Source organism: Ictalurus punctatus, chromosome 20 (genome assembly GCF_001660625.3).
Source record: "Ictalurus punctatus breed USDA103 chromosome 20, Coco_2.0, whole genome shotgun sequence".
In the NCBI taxonomy this organism is placed as follows: Eukaryota; Metazoa; Chordata; class Actinopteri; order Siluriformes; family Ictaluridae; genus Ictalurus; species Ictalurus punctatus.
Genome location: NC_030435.2, coordinates 9,285,227 through 9,310,881, shown reverse-complemented (window position 1 = coordinate 9,310,881; position 25,655 = coordinate 9,285,227). Strand labels below are relative to the sequence as shown.

The following is a 25,655-nucleotide window of genomic DNA, read 5'->3' as shown; positions in this document are numbered from 1 at the left end:
CAGGGCTTCAGGTGTCTTAAAATGATACTGCGATTAAACACAGGCCTATATGAAGAGTTCATTTGCAAAAACAGATATCTTCATTCTTATGAATATTTAAAAATCAAGTTTTTTTTAATTGCGCATTCCAGGTAATATCAATCAAACTGCAGTTGGGTTGTTGTAATTAAGTGAAAATAAATGTAACCAAAACAACCCAATTGCAGCTTGATTTGTATTACCTGGAATGCACAATTTAAAAAATAATTTATGAAAATGAATTAAAATGGTGGATATCTGTTTTTGCAAATGAACTCTTCATATGCTATTATGGATGAATTGTAAATGACCAATTTACATGTATTGTAAATACCATAGTCTACCTATTTTAATGTTAACTTAGTTGTAAGTTATTATAACACAGGAGGCAAAAGAATAATTTGCAAATGTTGATACAGACCAGAGGTTTACTTTTCTCTTTAGGAGACAGTCAGTGTGAGTGAGGATGATCATGAAACAAGTCAGTGTAGCAGTGTCATGGAGTAAGCCATACCAGCCTGATCCAAAATTCATTGAAATACAGCAACTTCCAAATAAGATTTTGCGGTTTCAGGCAAATTGGTATAGTCAGTATCCATGGCTTCACTACAGTCCAACACTGAAAAAGGTTCTTTGTTTTGAGTGTGTCAAAGCATACACCATAAAAAACCCCTTTGGAAAAAAAGAATGACCCTGCCTTCTGCACAAAGGGTTTCAATAATTGGAAGAATGCCACAGGTAGCTTTAGTTGCCACCAAGCTGTATGCCATGCACATCAAGAGGCCCTTGACCAAGTAGATCTTAAAGATATTTGCCAACAGTTTGTATCTGTCAATGACCAACGTAGGCAAAAATGAGATAAAACAGTAGGGGTAACACTTAAAATATATCCACATATATACAAGTACAAGCACATGCAAAGAATGTAAGAAATAGGTATCAATACACTGCATGGAAAGAGCATAAAGTTGAAAAAACTCACACACACACACAAAATGTTTAAGAAGCACAAAATACATATAACAAGCTTAGGATTAGAGAGAAAATATGTGTAACAGTAAGCAATAACAACACTATCTCTTACCCATAAGGAAGAAGTGGTCAAATATCCAAAATGTGCAAGACAACGGTGTGGTGAGATATGCACAACTTGGTTACCGGAAGTAGGGATGCCAGTGAGGGACCTGGAAAAAAAAAAAAAAAAACCATAAAGAAAAAGCTATGCAATCTAACAAAGCCCCTGGCCCTGACGGGTTTTCAATTGAATTTTTAAAAACGTTTATTGGAAAATTAGCACCATTGCTATTACCTGTGTTCAACGAATGCTTGGAATTTGGGTCTTTGTCTCTGACACAATCACTATAGCTCTCCTTCTTAAGGAGGGTAAGGATCCAACCTCCTGTGGTTCTTATAGACCACTGTCTCTGCTTAATGCAGATGTAAAGGTGTTGGCAAAAGTAATTGCATCTCGTTTAGAGAACGTGCTCCCTTATATTATATCTGAAGAGCAAAACTGTTTTATAAAGGGATGTTAGTTGTTTTTCAATACCTGTACACTCTTTAATATAATTTATTCAAAGCATTCAGCTGAGCTTCCTGAGATTTTTTTAGATCCTGAAAAAGCATTTTACAGGGTTGAGTGGGAGTATTTGTTTGCAGTTTTGAGGAAATTTCTTGGATTCGCCTCCTTTACTCATCACCTAAAGCTCTCAGACAAGGGTGTCGCCAAGGTTGTCCTTTATCCCCTCTGCTTTTTGCTGTCGCTATCGAGGCTCTGTCTATAGTACTAAAATCTTCCCACTTGTTTAAAGGAATAGTCCGATACGGTGTTGAATACAAATTGTCACTATATGCTGATGATTTGTTATTGTAAGTAACCGATCCTATTGTCTCTATGTCTGCTGTCTTAGCTGTTCTGTTCTGTTCTGTTCAATTGTGTATTTGTTGTGTGGCTCATCTTCTTGCACCCACTGTAGGTAAAATATTATAAATGACCCGGAAGGTGGAGGAGCACAAGGTCTCTAACATCCACCAGCTCCGTGATGTCGTCATGGAGGAGTGGAAGAGGACTCCAGTGTCAACCTGTGAAGCTCTGGTGAACTCCATGCCCAAGAGGGTTAAGGCAGTGCTGGAAAATAAGCCCAATTTGGACATTTTCACTTAGGGGTGTATTCACTTTTGTTGCCAGCAGTTTAGAAATTAATGGCTGTGTGTTGAGTTATTTTGAGGGGACAGGAAATTTACACTGTTACACAAGCTGTACAGTCACTACTTTACATTGTAGCAAAGTGTCACTTCATCAGTGTTGTCACATTAAAAGATATAATCAAATATTTACAAAAATGTGAGAGGTGTATTCACTTTTGTGAGATACTGTATGTACACATACATAAAATGTCTACAATTCTAACACATCTGCCACATTCAGTCACAAGATCTAATATTTTTGTGATAGAAGTCCAAATCGGATCGCATGCTTTAATACACATATGCAACAAAGCAGACCAATTGCACACCATACCTCGCACAAGACACATCTGATTCACGAGATTTGTTAAACGTCTCGGGTTAACATCGCATCCGTTTACAGCTACGGATACATCAGCACAGTCCGTAAGGCATTTGTACAACAGGCTGGACATCTAGCACCAAATACGATGCTTAAGCAGACGCTTTGCTAATCCTGTAGCGCTGCACTCATTTCCCGTCTCAAACAACTAGTGCGACCCCCTTCCAGCTGTCCACGGCGTCGTAGACAATCTGCTCACTGCTGACATCCACAAGTTTCTCTCTGACCTTGTGAAGCCTTTGCACAATGTATACTTCGCGCCACAGCTAATGCAGAACGGCATCCACCGATCCCTGAAGTCCGGGTTTGAATAGATCACGCAATAGTTTCTCAAAGTATTTGCCAAAGAAATACGTGTCAGGCTCGAACAGACACGGGTGTCTAATCTGACTCGGGTGATCCCTTTGCACCCCAAAGCAGAGCTCTTTCAGCTTTTTGTTGATAGGACCACAACTGTCGCTTTTATAATCTTGAATGATTGAATACATTATAATCAGATTGAATACAGCCGTCTGTGTCATCAATACCGACGTAAGCAGATGCGCCAGTTAAAGTACCGCTGATTCCATACGGAGTTGTGAGGAAACTTAGGTTGTGATATCCTAATTCCTTACAGGAGGGATTCTAGCGTTGTTGCATTATCATCAGGCAAAGCCGGCGCTGTCTCCGGGGTGTTGCTGTAGCAGGTATATGCAGAATCTTGAGACATCTTTGTAATATGCGTTCACTGTAACAACGCCCACCCCATTTTAGTCATCGCAGCATGAGGGCGTTCTTAAGAGAGGTTCTCCGAAGTTGGTAATGCCTTGCTCAGGGTTAAATATCAGCTCCTTTACAATGTTATTCTCACAAAGAATTTTTGGCAAACACATTGTTGTTTTTTTCTCCTCATATTAGGAGTTCTCGGAGCAGCCATTGTATCAGATAGTTGCAGACTGTCTTCTGTGTTTTAACCACAATGTCTTAAGACGATATTTAAAAGGCCATTAGCACCCCGGACACTAATGGACTACCTACAAACTGTCGTTCAGGAAAAACACAAAGATCATAAATTATGGGGCTCATAGCCTACAGAAAGTGTCTGCCGGTGAAACACGTGTATGGGCATGGGTTTAGAGAGCAAGAGCGCGAGAGAGAGAGAGCGAGGTGTGTCTGAAACACGCATGTATGGGCGGGGTTTAGAGAGAGAGAGGTGATTCGTTTGTTTTTTGTTTTTTTAAAAAATATTTTTATTGAAAGATATGGCACATTGGGGGAAAAAAACTTCAGTACACTGAGAACCACATTTATAAAATGAGAAAAAAAAGTTACAGACATTATTTCGTATATCTCAGTGAATCAACAAATTGGGGGCCATACTTGTTTTGTGTTCAGATTAGAACACACATGTACTTTCGTACATACATACCCAATAAAAAAAAGAGAAAATAATAATAAAAATAAAAAAGAAAAAGAATTAACTAAATAAAAAGTACAATAAATGAATAAACTAAATAAAAATTTAAATAAATAAGGGGGGGGGGGGGGGGGGGGGGTTTGGGGCTCAATCAGAAGACAAAAATGGCAGAGATTTGAAGAAGGTTAAGAAAGGCTGCCACTTCCTGTAAAACTTATCGGAGTTGGCACCCAGGGAGTACCTAATCTTTTTCAATTTTAGAAAAGACATTACATCCCTGAGCGACTGAGTGCTGGAGGGAGGCGTTATGGATTTCCAATGGAAAAGAAGGCGCCATCTTGCTAACAAGGAGGTGAACGCCAAGAGATCTAGTTGGTTCGAGTTGTACCTGTTATAATCCTCTGGATACCCAAATATGGCAATATGGGGAGAGGGTTTAACAGTAACAGAGAGTATTTTTGAGATGCTATCAAAATACTTCTGCCAGAAGGAGAATAATAATGGGCAGGAATAGAACATGTGTGTTAGGTTGCAGGGAGAGGCATGACATTTATCACATCTGTCAGTGACAGTGGGATAAATCTGTGACAGACGTGTTTTGGAGAAATGAATCCTGTGCAATACCTTGAACTGTATCAAAGACAGACGAGCACAAGATGAGCTTGTGTGGATCTTGTTAAGGGCGACGTCCCACCAGGCTTCATGTAAGGTCAACCCCAATTCGCCCTCCCAAGCAACCTTGATTTTAGTGATAGGTGAGCTGTCGTTGGATAAACGTTTATTATAAATTTTTGAAATAAGAGATTTCTGAAAAGGGTCAGAAGAGAGAAAATCATCCCATAGTTGATTTGGGGGTGAGGAGGGAAAAGCAGGAAACAATGATTTTGCGCAGTGTCTAACTTGGAAATAGCGAAAAAAGATGGGACGGTGGAAGGTAAAATTCACTCGACAGATCTGCAAAGCTACGAAAAGCCCTGTCCCTATAGAGATCTTTTTTTGAGACCTTTGTCGTGCCAGATAGCAAATGTGGGGTGCAGGTTGGAATGAGTGATTTTTCAATAACGGAGCTAAGGTAGACGTGGAAATTAATTTAAAATTCTTCCTGAACTGGTACCAGATTTTTAGAGTTGAACTAACCACTGGGTTATCTGTAAAGCCAGAGAAGTTGGTGGGAATAGATGAGGTAAGCAGAGCCATTGGAGAGGACGAGCCACACGAATGTACCTATAATGTACACCATGGGGAATGCGCTGGTCTCGATCAAAATAAGATTTTATGAATATGTCATGCCCAGTAATACAGCTGGAAATTTGGGAGAGATAGGCCAGCATTGAGTTTACCTCTCTGAAGCATTGACTTACTTATTCTGGATGCCTTTCCACACCATATAAAGCTAGAAATGTCCTGATCAATAGTCTTAAAAAAAGTTTTGATAAGAATAGAGGGAGACATTGGAATATAAAGAGGAACTTAAGCAGGATATTCATTTTTACCGTGTTAATTTTTCCTATAAGTGATAGAGGTAAAGACCTCCATCGATGAAGGTCAGTTTTGATTTTAGACATTAATGGGGAGAAGTCAGAGGTGATTCGGTTTTAACATCATTAATGCTATAACCCAGCGAATGGAAGACATCTTGTGAAAACTTATCTTCTAGTTTAAACAATATGTTGATTCTTTTATCCAACACTAACATTTTTACCTCATAAGGATCTTTGTTTAGAAGTCACGTAATACGCACGATTCTTTTTAAACAGCTCTTTTAATCATTTTTACCTCCTAAAGGGTTATGTGTTTTTTGGAAGACAAGTAATGTGATTCTTTTTAAAAGTTCTTTTAATAATTTTTTACCTTTTAGTTTATGTTTAGAAGGTCTATAATACGCGTGATTCTTTTAAACAGATTCTTTAAAAAAAACCAAAACAAAACAAAACAAAAAAACAAATACCCCCAAGGGTATTTAAAAAGATCGCCAAATTATTTGAAATACATAATTCAACTGTAAGGAAAATCATTTACAAACGGCACAGATTTCAGACAACAGGCAACTTGTCCAGGACTGGCCGTACCAGCAAATTCAGCCCAAGAGCAGACAGTCTGATGTCTAAAACAACAGTCTAAAACAACCGTCAAACATCTTGCAATGAAAGACTATTGCATGGAAGAGTGGGCAAAAATTCCAGCAAGCTTGCTGGACAATTATGCAAAACCAAAAAATTTGGTGCCATAAATATAATATGATAAATGTAAGTCTCTCTGGATAAGGGCGTCTGCCAAAAATACCACAAATATAAATAAGACAACACTTCGAAGGAGCTCATTGCTTCTTCCAAGGTACAAGTTAACAAAACACATGGTTGATCACATTAGTTTGCGATTTTTAGTGAGTCTTGAGCCCTAGAACCGATTGCATATTTTCTAACATATCTATGCATTTATAGACAATGACCTGAAACGTACAGCAGTGAGACTGTGTATTGCTGGATAAATTTTAAAAATGAACTCGTTTATGAAGTGTACACATGAATAATTCGTCTAACTCATTGTTTGCCTGCAGATCACCAGATCTCAGTTCAATCTAGCTGGTATGGCATGCTGTGAAATAGTTCATTAGACATGAAGCCTAGCCAAGGAAGAAAGATGAGCTTCTTCAGGCCATTGTGACTTTCTGGTGCTATCGCCTGACGACAACCACATGCAGCACATACACTGGACCACTTCAGAAGGTTTTCCAGCACAATGGAGACTCTACTGGAATGTAGCAAATTTATTGTAATGTTGCCACTATTTATTAAAACTAAATGCTTGACCATAGTAGTGTACCGTCTCCTATTTCTAAGCATCACGAAAAACGATAAAACTTCAATGCTGTCAGTCAACACTGAGTAACAGCAAATTAACAATGTTTTAAAGTTTTCATTAAGTTTCAATCAATAATGAACAAACTAAAAAAAGGCAGATAACAAGTAACAAAGCATATAGTGAAATGCAACGTTTCAAATTATTACATTTCAAACATTTGTGTGAGATAAATATGAAATAACCATATCCCACACCTATTGTCTCAATGTTATGTAAAATGAACTAATTCAATTTCAATGAGACATTATTTCAAATGAAACTGCTTCATATAAATATTATTTTACACAATTTTAAGTTCTTTTGTGGTAATAAAATTAATTCAAATGTGTACATTGGTTCCACATGATTGAACTGAGTTACATTAACAGAATTTGTTTTCATACATCCAGCGTGATTTGATCATGTATTTTCAATGGCCTGCATAAAATCAAACTCCACGCTCTCACCTGAACTAAAGATCATACGCAGGTTGCCGGCGTTCTGCAACTGTGACATAACCGCTGCGCTATTCTACTACACACATTTTAAACATGTTCATTTAAATAATGTAGTTATAGTACCTGCCAGTGCAAACATCTCCACAAGATTTCATAATGTAACTTAATACTATGTGAATTGATCATGCTCTCGTTACATAATTCAATCTAATTCATTAAAATGTTGTTTAAGTTTAGCATAAGCAATGAAATCATGTTTTGATGAGAAACGTAATACTTTCATGTAAAACGGACTATTTTTTCTTAAATCTAACCGACCACACAATTTTTTTTTCTGTTTAATTAATGTAGAATATTACACAACTAGGCTCCCACGCATTAAGTAATCCACATTTTCTATCATTTTTATTTTAGTGCAAGGACAAAATAATACAAGATACAATGATATATTATAGAAAAAAAGCCAAAATGCAGAAAAAGCCAAAGCTTAGTTAAACATGTGCGAAAACAATCAAATAGCTAATTTTATTCCAAATTTGTTTATCCCATTTCAAGTTAATAACAAAATAAGATATTGCTGTATCCTTTGCCTGCAAGTTGTAAGACCTGTCCCTCAGGCATATAACCTAATATACAAAAAATATATACAAACCTACTAAACCAGGTTAAAAATGACCAAATAGGCCACATAGCTATTAATTTTGGCGATTATTTTCTTATTATCTTCAAATGACTTCATCTACAAATTATTGATATGGTTATGCAGGTAATGGATTCCAGCAAAATTCTTAAATTCAAAGTCACATACAATTGTAATCTTTCTACATGGTACTTTACAAAACCCTTTTCAGCTCCAAAGTCTTGCAAAATATTTATTTATTATTACAAAATTCAGACTAGTCCACCGCAGACAAAATATCTTCACAAATTTGCATAATGGGTGTTCTGGACTTTTTCTTGGAGTTCTTTCGCCTTCTGGTTATCAGCTGGGCATGTGTCAGGAGTAACTGAGGCACCATGGCTCCACTCCAGATCTCAGGAAGGTACAAGGACAATAGTTTCAGGCCTGCTTCTACAAGAAACCAAAAGAAATTACAGTGGCGCATCAAACAATCATAAACAGGAAAAGATGGGAAAAGGGTATACGAGTCAAAGTTACCTCTTTTCACTAGATCATCAGCAGTGGAGTACAAGCATGCTTTTATCACATTTGTGTGAAGAGCATTTTCAACCTCCAACAAGCACACCATAATTTTGGTGAAAAGCTGAAGAGTGTCCAGTTTGAAAGTGCTTTGCTCCTGCACTTTGAATTCACATGTCTGGTGGTACAGTCTTAAGAGGTCAACCCTCACAAACTCATCAGTTATCAAAGACTTTGCAATGGGTTCATGGGGCCCTATAAGTTTTTCCAACCATTTCAAGGTTGCAAAGGTGTGATATTCATCAAAAGGCATCTCAGATAAAGTCCTGAGGGTCCACTTGATGAGTGCGTGGGCAGTTGCAGTTATAAGACTAGGGCTTTTATCAGAATGACTGTAAGAGTTGTTGGGTGGCAATACAGGTGCTGGGTTAAGGTTTTGGTCAGACTGATTAGATAGGATAGCCCATGGCTCCCAGTGTGTGAGAACACTCAGCAGGAGGGGTTTGCATTTCATCAAAGACTGCACATATTTCTCTGTATGTTTATCTTTGCAACGGACTGTTCCTTGCAGATCACCCTGCCATGCTCCTGAGAAAACATTTAATTTTAGTTATATACAAAGTCAAGATTACATTTGATACTTAGACCAAACATAAGCAGGTCATAAGAGTACAAAACAATAGCACTAGTAATACTAACAACAATTATTTTGCATGCTTAAATAGTAAAATAATGCATGATAAAGTAATGTATTGATGATCTAAAATTATTAAATAATTAAATTATTAATTATTTAAATATTAAAGAATTTAAATCATGAATATTGCTATAAATCATGAAAAGAGACAAATGATAGAACAAAGCAGCTATCTGTGGGGTCCAAGCCAGCTCACAAGTAGTCCTCAAAACCCCATCCCTATGACCACAGATGAACAATTCTGTATTGTGACCACTTTTGTGAACATGATCCAATAATCCTGGACAAAAGTAGTTTTTACATATGCAATTTAACTTAAATTTGAATGTGCAGGGCTAAAAATTGTGTAAAAAAAAAAAAAAAAAAAAAAAACCCTACTTTTTTATGGAACGCAACTTGATATTAAGGAATTAGTAGCACCTTCAAGTGGCCAACTCATGAGATGTTGAATACAGCACTAGTGGGTTCCTAGAAGAACTTATGATTAAAATTGATACAACAGCACTATCCTCACCTTAATAAGAAATAGACCCCTATGAATGATCACAGCACAAACATTGTTCACCTGCTGATTTTGTACTGAGGTCTGTTGCGCGAAGCCAGTTTCAGTGAAGTGTAAGTAGATGATCTCAGGTAAGTTTAGAGCAAACCCCCCCCCCCCTTTTCATTTTTAACAAGCTGGATTGGTTTTTAGTGGTTTCCATTGCCATGGTAACTTGCACTACACAATTAACTTGCTCCAGAGCAGATTTTATTCTGGGTAAGAGATTCGACCCAAACTGGTCAAATCAGCTGTGAGGAAGTGATATAAATCTGACGCATCAAAGTTAATCATGTAGCATTTGTAGCAATGGCTTCATTGTTTGTGGAGACTCCTGTGGAGCTCAGAAAGCAAATAAGAAGGGCATTTAAAAGGGAAAGAATTTTTACAGAGACAAATCCCCTGGCTTTCCCCAATGACCATCTGTAAGAAAGATATCGATTTTCGGCAGATTGTATAATGTGTCTATGCCGGCTTTTGAGCCACAGATTAAAAATCTGACAAACCGAAGCAATGCTCTTATAGTTCCAAAAAAAATATATGTATTGCTTTGTGGTGCTTTATGAGTAGTACATATTTTCATGCAGTGGCATTATTCCAGTCCTAATATATTATTATTTATTAATATTTAATTAAAACAATTTACATTTATATTAAATGAAACTACATGAAATATGTTGGGATTATATGTTTTCAATTTGTTTATTCTAATTGTGAGCCTATAAAAGACCCAACTAGCAATTTTCCAGAGCTTGGGCAACCACAACGGTGTTGCTTTTTGTGGTAAGCATAGGTTTAAAGTCCTCATATTTCAGCATAATTTCTTGCTTTTCAACCGAAAAGTATGCACACCTTTATCCATGTTGAACACTATTGGCTGTTTGCTGCAAACGCCTGGCTTTTATGTGTATGATGAGTAAAGACTGATAGAGTTGACTGAGAAAGGTGATATCCAGCGTCATGAAAACTATTAACCAGGTTGGATTTATTTGTTTTTTCAACTCAAAACTTACTCTGCAACTTGAGTTTGTTCAACTTGCTTTGTGCAACAGGCCTCTGAACATGGCTTTTACGTTTCATGTAAATTCATGAAGCTATTACGAGTAGTCCACACTCCTACCCATGAGGATGAGTTGGCATGTGTTGTTGACATTTGTGATTAACCAAGGAATCAGAGAAAAAAATGATCTCTGAGAAAAACTTCCTTGATGGTATAACGTACCATGGCTCCAAAGTGTAGCCCAGACCATGTTTCAAAACCTGTATTATCCACACCACCATATGGACAACTTTATCCGTCTTTACAGATAAAAAGAGCAATTGACATTGTGATGCGACCGCCGCACCCACGCTGTGCAGCGAAAACTCAAAAGCTTCTAAATTTAGCATCAGCAAGGGCTTTAAATTAGACTGACTGAATATGATATCAATCTGATGAAATCTCTAGCAGGAGTTTGTTAAAGTACCAGGCCTGGAATTGGTTGTTCCCAGTAGGTGGTGGTATTTATGAGACCACCACGCCCACAACATGCAAACTCGAAAGCTTTGCAATTTAGCATCGTCAATGCCTTTAGACGGTCATATGATGACCAAATATGATGTCGATCCGATGAAACCTCTAGGTGGAGTTCATTAAAGTACGAGGCCTGGAAATGGCAAAAAAAGGGAACAAAAATTTAAGAAAAAAAATCAAAACGGCTGACTTCAGGTTGAGTTTAGGGCATGGGTTCAGGAGAGGTTTTTGTACATATTGGCATCTTACACATGTTTACCAAATTTCATACATGTAGGTGAAATGGTGCGCAAGGCGCACATCGGTGAAATTTTGTAGGTGGCGCTATCGAGCCATTTTTCCACATTCAATTCTGGAACCCCTATCAGATGTAAATTTTCACTTTTTCTGACAGGTCTATTTTGTGAGTTTTTGGGTATGTTTAGGCCCTCTAAACTGTGATTCATTGAAGGAGAAGGAGAAGAAGAGCAGATCCAGTAGGACTTCGCACCAGCGATGCTCGGGCCCTAAACACTACCCTGCCTGCTAATTTCACCCCAAAAAAACAAAATTAAATGCCCCAAGCCCAAATATAAATACCCCCTAACTGCTAATTATGCCAAAATCCAAAAAATATATACCCAGTGAACAGTGATCACCACGATGACAAATTTATTCAGAAAGAAAAAACAAACACCTGTAATCTCTGACTGCCCCACACCCAAAAAAAAGAAAACACCCCTCCAACTACTAATTTCCCCAAATTAAATACCCATGAACTATAATTCTCACAAAACTCAAAATTATATACACCAGTGAACCTTTAATCGCCCCAAACCCTAGCAACAACCTGGAACACAATAGCCTGCTCTTCCCCCTCCCCCAACACGTTTTTTTCAACTTTTTTTTTTTTCCTTCTTCAACTTTCTTTCAGCTCACACACTGTGTATTCCTTCAGGACATGCCTATCTAGTTTTGTTTAAGGCAATGTCATTCAACAAAATCTACAATCATGAGCCAGGATACATTGTACAGTATCACCATCACTATCAGTGGCACGTAAACAAAACAGCTTGTGACTTAACAATAAGAGGCTTTTTGACCAAGTGCAAAACAATCACCATATATTCTGATAAACCTCAGACTGCCTAACTATAAAACATAAGACAAGGGGAAAAAGAAACACCAAAAACAAAAACAGAGGTGCACAATTAACACTTACCATGTATAACTTTAATGCTGTGCATGGTGAAAAGGTCTTGAAGGCCATAGAGTAGTGTGGTATCAGAGGCCAGTGTTCCCCAGCAGTGAAGTAGGGTGAGTGCGGCTGAGCAGGACAGTGTCTGGGGATGCAGCCAGTTTGTATCTCTGCTACCATTTAGTGAAGTGCCATGAAGCTTCAGCACAGAATCCAGCATTTGCAGAAAACGTTCCACATCATATGGTTCCACTCCAGTTCTGATTAAAACAAATGATGGCTCTCAGTTTTACATAATGATTACAAACTACAATAAACTCAAACTTTTGAAGCTTGTTTGTTCAATAATTAGATTAACAGAATTTGGAAAAGCCATGTATTAAACTGATAGTGGTATCAAAAGTGATGATATAAGAGTTGATGGCCCCTATTGCCATCTCTGAACTGAAATGTTGGGGATCTTTTTATGAATTTAGGTAGGAGGGAGGACTTTCAGGTATACCAGTAATTGTCTAGCTCCATCTTGTGAGTGCTGACTATGAATATAATGACTACAACCAACAACTGTGATATAAGAAGAGTGACTGCTGGAATGGGATGGTCCTTGTTGGCTTATGCTTTTCCATTATAAGTTTGGGTCACCCAAAAACACCTCCCAATTAATGCTGTATTTTAACCCTTACAGCTTCAATTTTCTGGCTGAAAAAAAAAAACAAGTGCAAAATGACTACTAGGATGTCCTGAGATTTGTGTTTCATAATTACACATTATTTATTGCTGTGGATACAGTATTAAACAAAAACATGCTGCTATTTTTATTGGTTTTGGAAGAGAATTTCAACAAGCACATGTGGGTGTTATGTTCAGGCGTCCACATATAGTGCAAAAATAAATATACATCCTCCACTTTTTATTTGGTCATGTTTTGTTTTCACCCTCGTGTCTTTATGTGTATCTTTGTATATTGCTCAAAAAGAATTCCTGTTATGTTGACATAGGCAACTTTTGGTTGAGGGTTGGAGAGTAGTTACCTGAGGTATCTAATGACTGAGAGCAGGGCACACAGGAAGTCACTGATAAGAGAAAAAGTGAGGCATTTGCCTAAACTGTTTATTTGCTTGTCTGCTCTACTGCTCCACTGTACCCTACTGTCGGTCTTGCCAAGGATAGAGAACCACAGAGTATGGAGCAGTCCTATCACAACAGTCAGCATCGTTCTGTCAACATTCCTGCTAGAAAGAGAATGTCACATGTCATGAGTAAGACAATTATTATTAAATTTTTAAGTAGAATATTGTTAAGTGGATAAGAATACGAGCTGAAACTGTAAAAAACATTGTTTATTTAAAAAAAAAATCACAAGGAAATTATGAAAGTAGAAGTCATACCTCCTTTCTGTGAGTTGTAATATCCATGTTAAGATTCCATGAGCCTGGCTAAAATCATAAGATGCTTTGGGGAGATGAGCAGTCTCGCCGAGTATATTCATAATCTGAAACAAAGTCAATTTAACAATAAAGATAATGCCTTGCATAAGTATTAATTTCACCTGCAATTGGCACCTGAAACTGAAATATCAATATTCATAACACAAACTAAAAGCATGTCGTGTGTCAAAATGCACCATTTTGAAAACACGCACATTGTGGAACTAAAACAAATAAATTATCAAAATATTAATAGCCTATTTTGTAATGACCAATTTGTTGCTGAAATGTGCAGGTGCTTGGGTATGATATCTCAAATAAGAGTTACCAGGAAGAGGTTGACCATAATGCAGGCCAAGTTTATGAGGAAACATACTGTACTATAATTAAAGCTGCAAGCAGAGATGAATGCGCCCTCGCACCTGGGTGCACCTTGGGGCTGCTCTGCCAGGGGAACGGTATTCCATTTTTTAAAACACTTTAGTACTTGTATATTGTTATGAGTGTATCACGATGTAAAACATAATTTCCTGTTGGCAGTAGGTGGCGCTATGACTATAACTGAATATTGGCATGTACGTGTCCTCAGGCCAGGACTCTTAAATATCTGACGTTTTGGGAAGATTAGGCAGTGTATGCTTGAGATGTAACTACATCCTGTTAAATAGCAATAATAGCATGCTTTAGGGAAGCTAAAAACAAGCTAAGTGTTGCTAGCATGTTGCTAGTATTTTTAGGATTTGCTGGCATATATGTTGCTAGTGATAGATCAGTGTAAAACATGTCAGTTCCTGTTGCCAGCAGGTGGCGGTACGACTATAACCGAATATTGGCATGTAGATGTCTTCAGGCCAGGATTCATATCAAACTTGTGAAGTTTTGGGAAGACTAGGCATTGTATGCTTGAGTTATAACAACTTACTCTTTAATAGCAGTAACAGCATGCTTTAGCACTTAGCTAAGTGTTGCTTACCATGTTTTAACATGTCTAGCATGTTAGCATGTTTAGAATTTGCTGGCATATTTTTACATGTTGTTAGTAATTCATTAGTGTAAAACATGTCACTTCCTGTTGCCAGCAAGTGGTGATATAATGATAAATGAATATTAGTATGTAGATATCTTCAGGACAGAATTAGTATGAAACATGAAGTTTAGTGCAGAATGAACATTATGTCCGAATTAGTGTAAAATGTCAGTCCATGTTGCCAGCAGGTGGTGCTATGAATAACTGAACATTGGCATGTAGATGTCCTCAATTCAGGATTCGTATCAAACGTGAATTTTGAAGCAGATTGAACACTGTATGCTTGAGTTATAACAACTTCCTGATTAATAGCAATAATAGCATGCTTTAGCACTTAGCAAAGTGTTGCTAGCATGTTCTAACATGTTTCTAGCATGTTGCTACCATGTTTAGAATTTGCTGGCATATTTTTATATGTTGGTAATAATAGATCAGAGTAAAACATATCACTTCCTGTTGCCAGCAGGTGGCGCTATGACTATAACTGAATATTGGCATGTAGATGTCTTCAGGCCAGAATTAGTATAAAACACATGAAGTTTGGTGCAGATTGAAAGAAACAGATTGTATGTCCGAGTTATTGTAAAACATGTCAGTTCATGTTGCCAGCAGGTGGTGCTATGACTATAACTTAACACCAGCATGTAGATCTCTTCAGGCCGGGTCTTTTATCAAACGTGAAGTTTGGAGCAGATTGGACACTGTATGCTTGAGTTATAACAACTTTTCATGGCGAAACAGAAATTTGTGAGACATCACGCCCACGCCGTGCAGGGAAACCTCAAAAGCTTTGCAATTTAGCACAGTCAATGCCTGTAGATGAGACTGACCAAATATGATGCCGATCTGATGAAACCTCTATAAGAAGTAGGTTAAAGTACGAGGCCTGGAAATGGCAAAAAACAGAACAAAAATTTAAGAGAAAAATCAAAATGGCTGACTTCCTATTGAGTTTAGGGTATGGGCTCAAGAGACCTTTTCGTACGTATTGGCATCTTACACAAGTTTACCGAATTTCGTACATGTAGGTGAAACGTAGCATGGGGTGCACATTGGTGAAATTTCATAGGTGGCGCTATCGAGCCACTTTGCCACACCTAAGTTAAATGATCAAATAAATGTATCATTTTGCCATACTTTAATAAGTGTGCCAAATATCCTGAGTTTTTGAGCATTCCAATGGTGTCAAATGTGCATTTAAAACATAGGGGGCGCTATGGAGCCTATGAGGCACATCTATGATAAAATTCAACATCACATCAATTAATGTCCTAAGACAAATGCATATGCAAAATTTCATGGATTTTAAGCCATGTTAAATCTTTCAAAACACCGCGGGAAACTTTGAAAATCCAACATGGCCAACTTCCTGTTGGGCAGAGTCAGATACAACCATGTGAACTTTGTCGCACTTGAGAGCAATGACTGTGGTAAATCTCATGCACATCGGAGCAACTTCATCCTGACCATTGCCTGCATTCTGGGGCGCTATGGAGCTCCTTGACCATGCCCATGCCCTATGTAACTATTAAATTTTCACCCGTTCTGACGCGTCTGCCAAGTTTCGTGAGTTTTCGGGTATGTTTAGGCCCTTAAAATCACATGAACGCATGAAAAAAATAAAAATAAATAAACACCGGAAAAACAATAGGGCCCTGCACCTCCGGTGCATGCGCCCTCCGGTGGACAATGGACAAAATGGCACACAGATGAAAGGACAGATTGAGCTGTTAATCGATCAAATTCGGAGTTTCTAATTCAATCCCTCTAGTGCCACCAACTGTCCAAAATTTCACTCACATTTATGTTAAACGTGATTCCTTGGCTCAATGACATCACTTTCTGTCATGAAAATTTTTCCACCATTTTGAATTTTCTGAAAAACCTACTTTTTTGAACTCATCCTAGGCTGTTTGGCTGATTTGCACAATAATAACAAAATAATAACAAAAATGTTATTCACAGAATTTTGATCAACCGTACCACTTTCGAATGGCGCTTTAATCAATTAGACGGCAAACACTTCAAAATGGACATGAGGGTATATCTCCGTAACACTTTGAGGGACTGTGGCAAAACTTGGCAGGCGTCATCAGCATTAGACCCTGAGCTTACCTACAGCGTTTCTGAGCAGCAGCACCTAGTGGTCATGAAATTTGAGGGGGGGAGGAAAAAAAAACAAGAAAAACAAAAAAAAAAACAACACATTTTTGCTTATAACTTCTGAACAGTTCATCATAATGTCATCAAATTAACATGTTCTCAGTAGATTCAGTGGGGTACACAGAGTGCAACGATATGCAAAATTCCTATGTCGACCATTTTGAATTTAGTCATAAAATGCTGTATTTTAAGGAACGCTTTGGCATTTCATTACAAAACTCGGAAAGTGTCTTTGGCAGCATGCTCTGAAAGGACTCAGTTTTGGGACAGCGTCACCTTGTGGTCGAAAATTATAAAGCTATTTCTAAAAATGCTGATAGCTAATGACTTCTATTCTTCCTACAGTTTGCCTACTGTCATGAGACTGGTCTTGGTCTTGATTCCCTGGTTCATGCAGAGAACAATGATACCAAATAGGCTAGGATCAAGCAAACTTCCTGTCCGCCATTTTTACGTTTTGAAAACATACTTTTTTGAACTCCTTCTAGACCGTTTATCCAATTTTCACAAAAATTGGCTTCCATCATCTAGAGCAGCGGTTCTCAGCCTTTTGTAACTAAAGCCCCCCAACAAGCCTTCCCCATCATGTGGCACTGACAACTTTTAAAATGACAGTCATTAGCTCTGCCCAACAGGAAGTTGGCCATTTTGGATTTTATTTGGATTTTTTGAAAATTGTAGGCTATGCATTTTTAAATATTCCTGCTAGGGGATTCATGTGATTGTGACCAACTTGGTCAACATTATGCCAAGACACTGAAGATGCTAAATTGTGAAGGGATTTTTGATATCAATGGTTTTGCCATGGCGAAGCAATATATTTATGGCAAAAAAAGGAAACAGGTAGTGTCTCCTATCTTAGGAATGCAATGAGTGATTTAGATCAAACCTGAGCTGTATGTTTGTTCATAGGGGCTGATCCCATAGATGTGGCTATTGTGAGTCACGTTCATAGCACCACCAACTTAGCAGCAGGAAGTGTGTGACTTACAACAGACTAGGGATGTCACGAGAACCGATGCTTCAGTACGAACATTCTTAAAATGTGACGGTACTTGTTTTTCTGCAGTAGCGTATGTACTTTCAGTTGCTAATGAAAGTACCGAGGTTGCAATTTTTCCGGAACTGATGGGGGCAGCAAATACACCCAAGTGTTTAAGTCGGTCCACAAGTGGTAAAGAAGAACGCCTACAAGCACACAGGAAAAACTACATAAGACAGCGACAAGTTTAGCTCGCCCCAACTCGTCGAGAGGAAAGGTGGTATGGAATATGGAAATACTTTCCGGATTTGAGGCGGATGACAAACATATAACTGATGCTCTGAAGCCGGTGTGCAACAGATGCCATCGTTCATTTCAAACAAAGTGAGGAAACACCTAGAAGTTGGCGAAGCACCTGAAAGACGGGCTCTATATTATGTTTGTTTGAGCGCAGCCAAGTATGTGCCAGTACAATGTTTGCTCCCCGTCTCACAGCAGAGCTTAAGAGTGTGACCAGTGGCATGTTGGCGGCTCACCGCACCCTTATAAAGGATCTCATGGCTTCAGCTTACCCATGTGACTAGCACAGTGCAGCCTGGAGCGAGGCACAAGAGCTTTCCATTTCAGGCCCCGATCCAGCCACAAATATTTGAGTTCTCTTCTCATTTTATTGTCGCATTCTGGTTCTATATTTTCCACAGCACATGCTCTGTGCTGTTTTTCATCCCTGTTTTTCTCTCCCCATAACAAGTAGAACATAATTGCTTGACATGAATGTATGGTATTCACTGATTGTGAGCTGCTCTGAAACTGCAAGTCTGTGGAATGCGCAACAGTACAGTGTTTTTACTTTGAAATGTGCAGCGCTCACATATATTTAAGGCGCTAACTTGCCATCGAGAGCAACTTGGGGTTCAGTGTCTTGCCAGAGGTCACTTCGGCATATGGAGTCACCTGCAGGGAATCGAACCGCCAACCCTACAATTAGTGGACAACCCGCTCTACCACCTGAGCCACAGCCGCCCCAAAGTGAATGTGTAATATAAAAGAAGGCTATAGGGAAAGCAAAACATTCTTTCACTTATCTAGCTACATGAACTGTTTTATGTTAAATGTGCAATGCAAAAAGGTCAAATAGTAGGCTAGATTGCAAGAACAAGTAAAAAAAATAATTTCACTTTTAACATTACATCTCATGAAAATAAATCATTCACGTAACATTTCATGTACCAATGTCAGTGCAAATGCCCAAATCTGGTATTGGTTTAATAAAAATCCAAAAAAGAACATTACATTTAATATTTTTGGTCCTTATGTCCATCAATAAATAACCAGACTAAAACTACAGGTATAAAATTGTCATTTAACCCATAAGCCATTGTTATCCAACAAGTTTAAAGTTAGTCATTAACCGAACACAAAACTCCCTCATGTGTGCTAAAGTAAACTGGCACAACATTTGTGTGCAGTGAGAACGTTCCAATGTTCTTTACGTACAGATATATATATATTTTTTTAAAAGGACATTTTTTTTCCACTGTAGAAAGTTCATAGAGGTAACAGTGAATGAATTGCGTGCGAACAATAGTGAACAAAATTATCATTCATTCATTTAATCCAAACAATTACTTTTTTTTGACTATTTAGCTATCTTTATATTTTAAGGATCTAATAAACTGCATATGTAAAATTCTTTTTACAAGTGTCATGTTATTCATCATTTAGGACAGCTTCTGACCATCAAATCAAAACAGACTTGTGATTTGATGACGATGCTTATTTATTCAGAAACAGAAGTAACTAAATACAAAAATGCTACTTTAAATTTTAACTTCAACAGTGTGCTTTTAGGTGATGGATGCCGGATTTATATTTTTGATGAGGTGCAGAGATTTTCAAGACAACTATATGTTTTTGAATTTAATATATAAAACTGTTTTATTTATTTATGTAGTCATGTTTGTGATTTTTATTCGTTACATAGAATATTTAGATCCAGCAATGTCCAGAAACTGTGTTGTTGCCACACAGTTTATCCGGTTATCAAAAGTTTTGGTGGGGACATTGATCTCACCCTCACAGACATTTTTCCCATTTACTTATAATAGCTCTGCCCAACAGGAAGTTGGCCATTTTGATTTGTTTGAAAAAACACATGCTTTGGATTTTGAATACTCCTCCTAGGGGATTTACGTGACAGGCACCAAACATCATGCCACGACACTGAAGATGCTAAATTGCAAACGGATTTTTGATAAGAGAACGGTGTTGCCATAGTGAGGCAATAAACTTATGGAATAAAAATAAGATATAGAAAGAGCTCATATCTTTGGTTTGCATTGTTTGATTTAGATCAAAATTAAGATTTGTATTTGTAATTGGGGACTGATCACATGGATGTTACTATTGCACCACGCTTTAAAACTGAGACATGTTTGTCAGTTTGCTCTGGCTATGAAATGTGAGGGCCCTCCATTATTGTTCTTCGTCCATGTTCTTTTCTGAAATGAATCGAAATTTGGAGGCCTAAACGTTCTCGAAAACTCATGAAACTTTGCAGACACGTCAGAAGTGGCAAAAATGTACATCTAATAGAGGTTTATAATTACGTGTGGCAATATGGCTCAATAGCGCCACCTACAAAATTTCAACAATGTGCGCCTTGCACTACAATTCACCTACACATGAAAATCAGTAGGCATATGAAACCTGCTAACCAGTACAAATAAAAAAAAATCTCTTGGAGCCATAACCTAAACCCAACAGGAAATCAGCCATTTTAATTTTTCTCTTAAATCTTTGCTCACATTGTGCCATTTCCAGCCCTCACACTTTAACGAACTCCTAGAGATATCATCCGATCATCATAATATTCGGTCAGTCTAATCTAAAGGCCTTGCCAATGCTAAATTGCAAATCTTTTGAGTTTTTGCCTTACGATGTGGCTGTGGCAGCCTGACAAATTTCTATGTCTCGCCATGAAACAAGTTGTTATAAATCAAATCCACCCCAAACTTTTTGATAACAGTCCTGGTCTGAAAACATCTATGTGCCAATATTTGTCTATGTTCATAGTGCCACTTACTGGCAACAGGAACTGACGTGTTTTACACTGTGATGCACTCCTAACAACATAAGTGCCAAAAAACAAAAAACAAAAAAACAAAACAAAACAAAACAAAAAAACAGAACAGAACAGCATTCCCCTGGCAGAGCAGCCCCAATGTGCAGCAGGGTGCAGCTTTATGTGCAGCTTTAATTTTGTATTAATTCTTGAATGTCTGATTGCACCCTGGCAGAATTTGTTCTTTCTTACAACTTGTCTCACATCACTGACCTCAATATTTTACACAGTGAGGCACACTGCTGAACTATCCAGAAATCTAGTTTCCAGAAAATTATCTAATTATTGTACAGGCAACCTAATATATTCATAATTTTAGAAAGGGTGTTTAAAGCCAGTGCTTAGCTGAAGTTTACCTGTACAGGCTGGTCACAGAGTGGGCTGCTACAGAAGCCCAGCAGTGTATGGAAGATGCTTTGCTGTTCACATAGCTCATAGCAGAGCCCATCTCTCATACCTTCTTCCAGCACTTTTAACAGCCAGTCCCTCTCCAGTTTATGCTAAGGTAAAAATTAAAGGAGACAAAAACAAACATGAAAATGGCTTCAAACAGTAATTTTTTACATTTTTATTTTAAAGTAAGTAACGGCAGCAGAAGAAAGAGACTAAAGAATAAAAACAGATCAGATAATGCATTACCTCTAAATCAAAGCTATAGAAAAGTCTGAAGAAGTCTGGAACCCTTTTAAGATCCACATACTGGGTTCCCAAAAGAAATTTACTGATCACCAGGTACATGTGCTCCTCTATAAGTAAGCAGACAGTTTTGAGGATAAGCAAATAAATCAACTCTATGACACAACAGCTGTATGTAAACTAAAAATAATAAGATTGATCCAGAAATAACACACACCAGGTCTCAGAATCTGCTGAACCACTTTTGCAATGTAGGAAGCATGCATAAAAGAGACTCTGAGATTCTGCTTTTGAATCGCATTCCTGAGTGTATCCAGCAAATAAAGCAGCTGGGGACAGGAGACCACAATATGTTTACCATTCAGCTGTAATAATTAAACAATTAAATAATTTGTACAATGATACAAATGCCATTTTATGACTGGGCTGAGCTGCGTACCTGTTTTTTCTCTTTGAAATGAACAGATTCCAAATGCTGGTAGAATAAACCCAAGACGTGGTAGGCCGCAGCCCTCATTTTGTGATCATAGCTACTCAGAGCCACTACTGTAAAGCCCAGAGCATGACTGCATACAAACTTTCGGCAATCTAACAAAGACTCTGTCAGGAAACATGACATGTTAAGAAACACAACAAAGACCACTGTGTTTGGGATGTAAACTTATATAGGTTGTTTGTGTTTGCACAAATATAGTTAGAGCAAAGTATATTTAGTATATAGGAAAAATCTTGGTGTATCCTGGTTAAGACTTGCACAATAACTTAAATTAAGCTAAGAAATAACTATAAATATAGCTGAAATTTATCATTTTTAATCTACAAACAAGATGATCTCAAATAAATAGGACAGAGTTTTGACTTTAAATTGAAAAACAAATAGCACAACCTAGGGCCCAATTCTTGTTAGGTTACATAGAACACTAAGTGTAGTTAGATGGATAGATAATTTAAGTTGTGTTATGATCGGTCAATGCAAACCCTGTCAAATACCTTTCTGAAATCTGATTGGTCTGTGGCAGCCATGTTTTTTTTTTTTTTTTTTTTAAACCAACCTTGGTAAACAGCAAACTAACACAAAATGTCACCGCAATCAGAAAAGAATTTCCACACAAAATTATTTTTATGTTATGTGTATCAAATTTGGTTTTAGGAGGAAGCAGCATTATGAAGATAAGGCCTCACTTCACAGTGAAATTTAGAACTGAAATGTATCCATTTGATAATTTTTTTCATGCGCAGTCATTTTATCATCTCAGTTCCTTTTAATAAAGTTGATACACTTGAACAAAACCACAAGGAAAATGAGCTTTTTCAATCATTTATTCAACAGAAATATCAATAGATTTGATATTCTTAAGTGGAAAATGTAAGTACACCCTTGGCCTCAGAAGCTGGTATTGCCCCCTATAGCAGAAGTTACTTATTGCAGACGTTTCACATAATTGCCCACCAGTCTCCGACATCAGCTAGCTGGAATTTGTGACAACTCTTCCATGCAATATTCTTTCAGTTTCAAGATGTTTGAGGGTTTTCTTGCATGTACTGTCAATTTCACCTTGTCAACCCCCCTCCCAACCTTTCAAAGGGATTCCTGGAAAAACCTGGCTTTGACTAGGCCATTCCATAACCCTCCATTTCTTATTTTTGAGGCATTCCTTGGTGGATTTGTTAGTGTGCTTCGGATGATTATCCTGTTGAAAGGTCCACTTTCGGTTCAACTTCAACTTTTGGACAGATAGCCTCACATTATCTTCAAGCACTCTTTGATATGATGCAGAATTCATAGTTGAATCAATGAATGCATGCTGTGCAGTCCCAGAGGCAGCAAAGCAAGCCAAATCCATAACATTTCTTCTCCTGAAAAGCTGTCTTTGGTCTGTACCAAATATGTCTGCTGTTAATGTGGCCAAACAACTACCTTTGATTTGTCTTTCCAGAGCACATTATTCCAAAAGGCCTGGTCTTTGCCAATATGCTCACTGTATATAGGCAAAGATTATTTGCCTACATACAGGCAAATATTACATATAGCCTATATACAATTATACTGGATATAATTGTACAGTGCCCCCGGAAAGTATTCATAGCACTTAACTTTTTCCACATTTTATGTTATGTTACAGCCTAGTTCCAAAATGGATTAAATTCTTTATTTTCCTCAAAATTCTACAAACAATATCCCCATAATGACAATGTGAAAGAAGTTTGTTTGAAATCTTTGCAAATTAATTAAAAATATATATAAAAAAAAAAGCACATGTACATAAGTATTCACAGCCTTTGCCATGACACTCAAAATTGAGCTCAGGTGCAGCCTTGAGATGTTTCTACAACTTGATTGGAGTCCACCTGTGGTAAATTCAGTTGATTGGACATGATTTGGAAAGGCACACACCTGTCTATATAAGGTCCCACAGTAAACAATGCATGTCAGAGCACAAACCAAGCCATGAAGTCCAAGGAATTGTCTGTAGACCTCCGAGACAGGATTGTATCGAGGCAGAGATCTGGGGAAGGGTACAGAAACATTTCTGTAGCACTGAAGGTCCCAATGAGCACAGTGGCCTCCATCATCCGTAAATGGAAGAAGTTTGGAACCACCAGTACTCTTCCTAGAGCTGGCCGCCCGGCCAAACTGAGCAATCAGGGGAGAAAGGCCTTAGTCAGGGAGGTGACCAAAAACCCGATGGTCACTCTGAAAGAGCTCCAGCGTGTCTCTGTGGAGAGAGGAGAACCTTCCAGAAGAACAACCATCTCTGCAGCACTCCACCAATCAGGCCTGTATGGTAGAGTGGCCAGACGGAAGCCACTCCTCAGTAAAAGGCACATGACAGCCCGCCTGGAGTTTGCCAAAAGGCACCTGAAGGACTCTCAGACCATGAGAAAACAAAATTCTCTGGTCTGATGAAACAAGGATTGAACTCTTTGGCCTAAATGGCAAGCATCATGTCTGGAGGAAACCAGGCACCACTCATCACCTGGCCAATACCATCACTACAGTGAAGAATAACGGTGGCAGCATCATGCTGTGGGAATGTTTTTCAGTGGCAGGAACTGGGAGACTAGTCAAGATCGAGGGAAAGATGAATGCAGCAATGTAGAGAGACTTCCTTGATGAAAACCTGCTCCAGAGTGCTATGGACCTTAGACTGGGGCGAAGGTTCTTCTTCCAACAGGACAACGACCCTAAGCACACAGCCAAGATAACAGAGGACAACTCTGTGAATGTTCTTCAGTGGCCCAGCCAGAGCCCAGACTTGAACCCGAGTGAACATCTCTGGAGAGATCTGAAAATGACTGATGCTCCCCATCCAACCTGAAGGAGCTTGAGAGGTCCTGCAAAGAATGGGAGAAACTGCCCAAAAATAGGTGTGCCAAGCTTGTAGCATCATACTCAAAAAGACTTGAGGCTGTAACTGGTGCCAAAGGTGCTTCAACAAAGTATTGAGCAAAGGCTGTGAATACTTATGTACATGTGCTTTTTTTGTTTTTAATAAATTTGCAAAGATTTCAAACAAACTTCTTTCATGTTGTCATTATGGGGTATTTTATGTATAATTTTGAGTAAAATAATCACTTAATCCATTTTGGAATAAGGCTGTAACATAACAAAATGTGGGAAAAGTGAAGCGCTGTGAATAGTTTCCAGATGCACTGTATATATACACCAATGGTGTTGGTGTAGGTTGCATGTCTGCTACTTTTTTTAAGGAGGTCAAAATCGTTTGTCAGGCGGTTCCACTTTGTGCTTTCAGGGTCGTAGCAGATGTGCAGACATCTCTAAAGATTATAACATGTCAGCATAAGTTCAGAACATTTTGTACTTATCTAAGCTAGATAACATGACCTTACATGGCCTGACATATAGTGGGACAGGAACAGAAATATCTTACAGACAGTAAAAAATGCAAGAACTTAATACATTTCTCTCAAACTACAGACCTA

The 25,655-nt window shown here is 38.1% G+C and overlaps 1 protein-coding gene across 7 annotated transcripts in view; it reads right to left on the bottom strand.

The window, feature by feature from the left end:
- Window positions 1-716: 716 nt before the first annotated feature.
- Window positions 717-25,655, bottom strand: part of urb1 (URB1 ribosome biogenesis homolog) — a 127,023-nt gene continuing 102,084 nt past the window's right edge. For 3 of the 7 annotated variants that reach the window (XM_017495325.3, XM_053673563.1, XM_053673564.1), the window contains exons 33-41: window positions 22,150-22,310; window positions 21,928-22,039; window positions 21,714-21,820; window positions 21,431-21,574; window positions 13,740-13,843; window positions 13,383-13,583; window positions 12,376-12,611; window positions 8,442-9,011; window positions 7,666-8,354 (exon numbers count right to left, since the gene is read on the bottom strand). In XM_017495325.3, the coding sequence (XP_017350814.2) occupies window positions 8,179-8,354; window positions 8,442-9,011; window positions 12,376-12,611; window positions 13,383-13,583; window positions 13,740-13,843; window positions 21,431-21,574; window positions 21,714-21,820; window positions 21,928-22,039; window positions 22,150-22,310 (1,811 nt within the window). In that variant the 3' untranslated portion in view covers window positions 7,666-8,178. Of the gene's footprint in view, window positions 1,203-7,665; window positions 8,355-8,441; window positions 9,012-12,375; window positions 12,612-13,382; window positions 13,584-13,739; window positions 13,844-21,430; window positions 21,575-21,713; window positions 21,821-21,927; window positions 22,040-22,149; window positions 22,311-25,655 lie in introns of those variants that run through there. The other 4 variants (XM_053673562.1, XM_047162483.2, XM_053673566.1 and 1 more) reach the window with 3 other exon arrangements.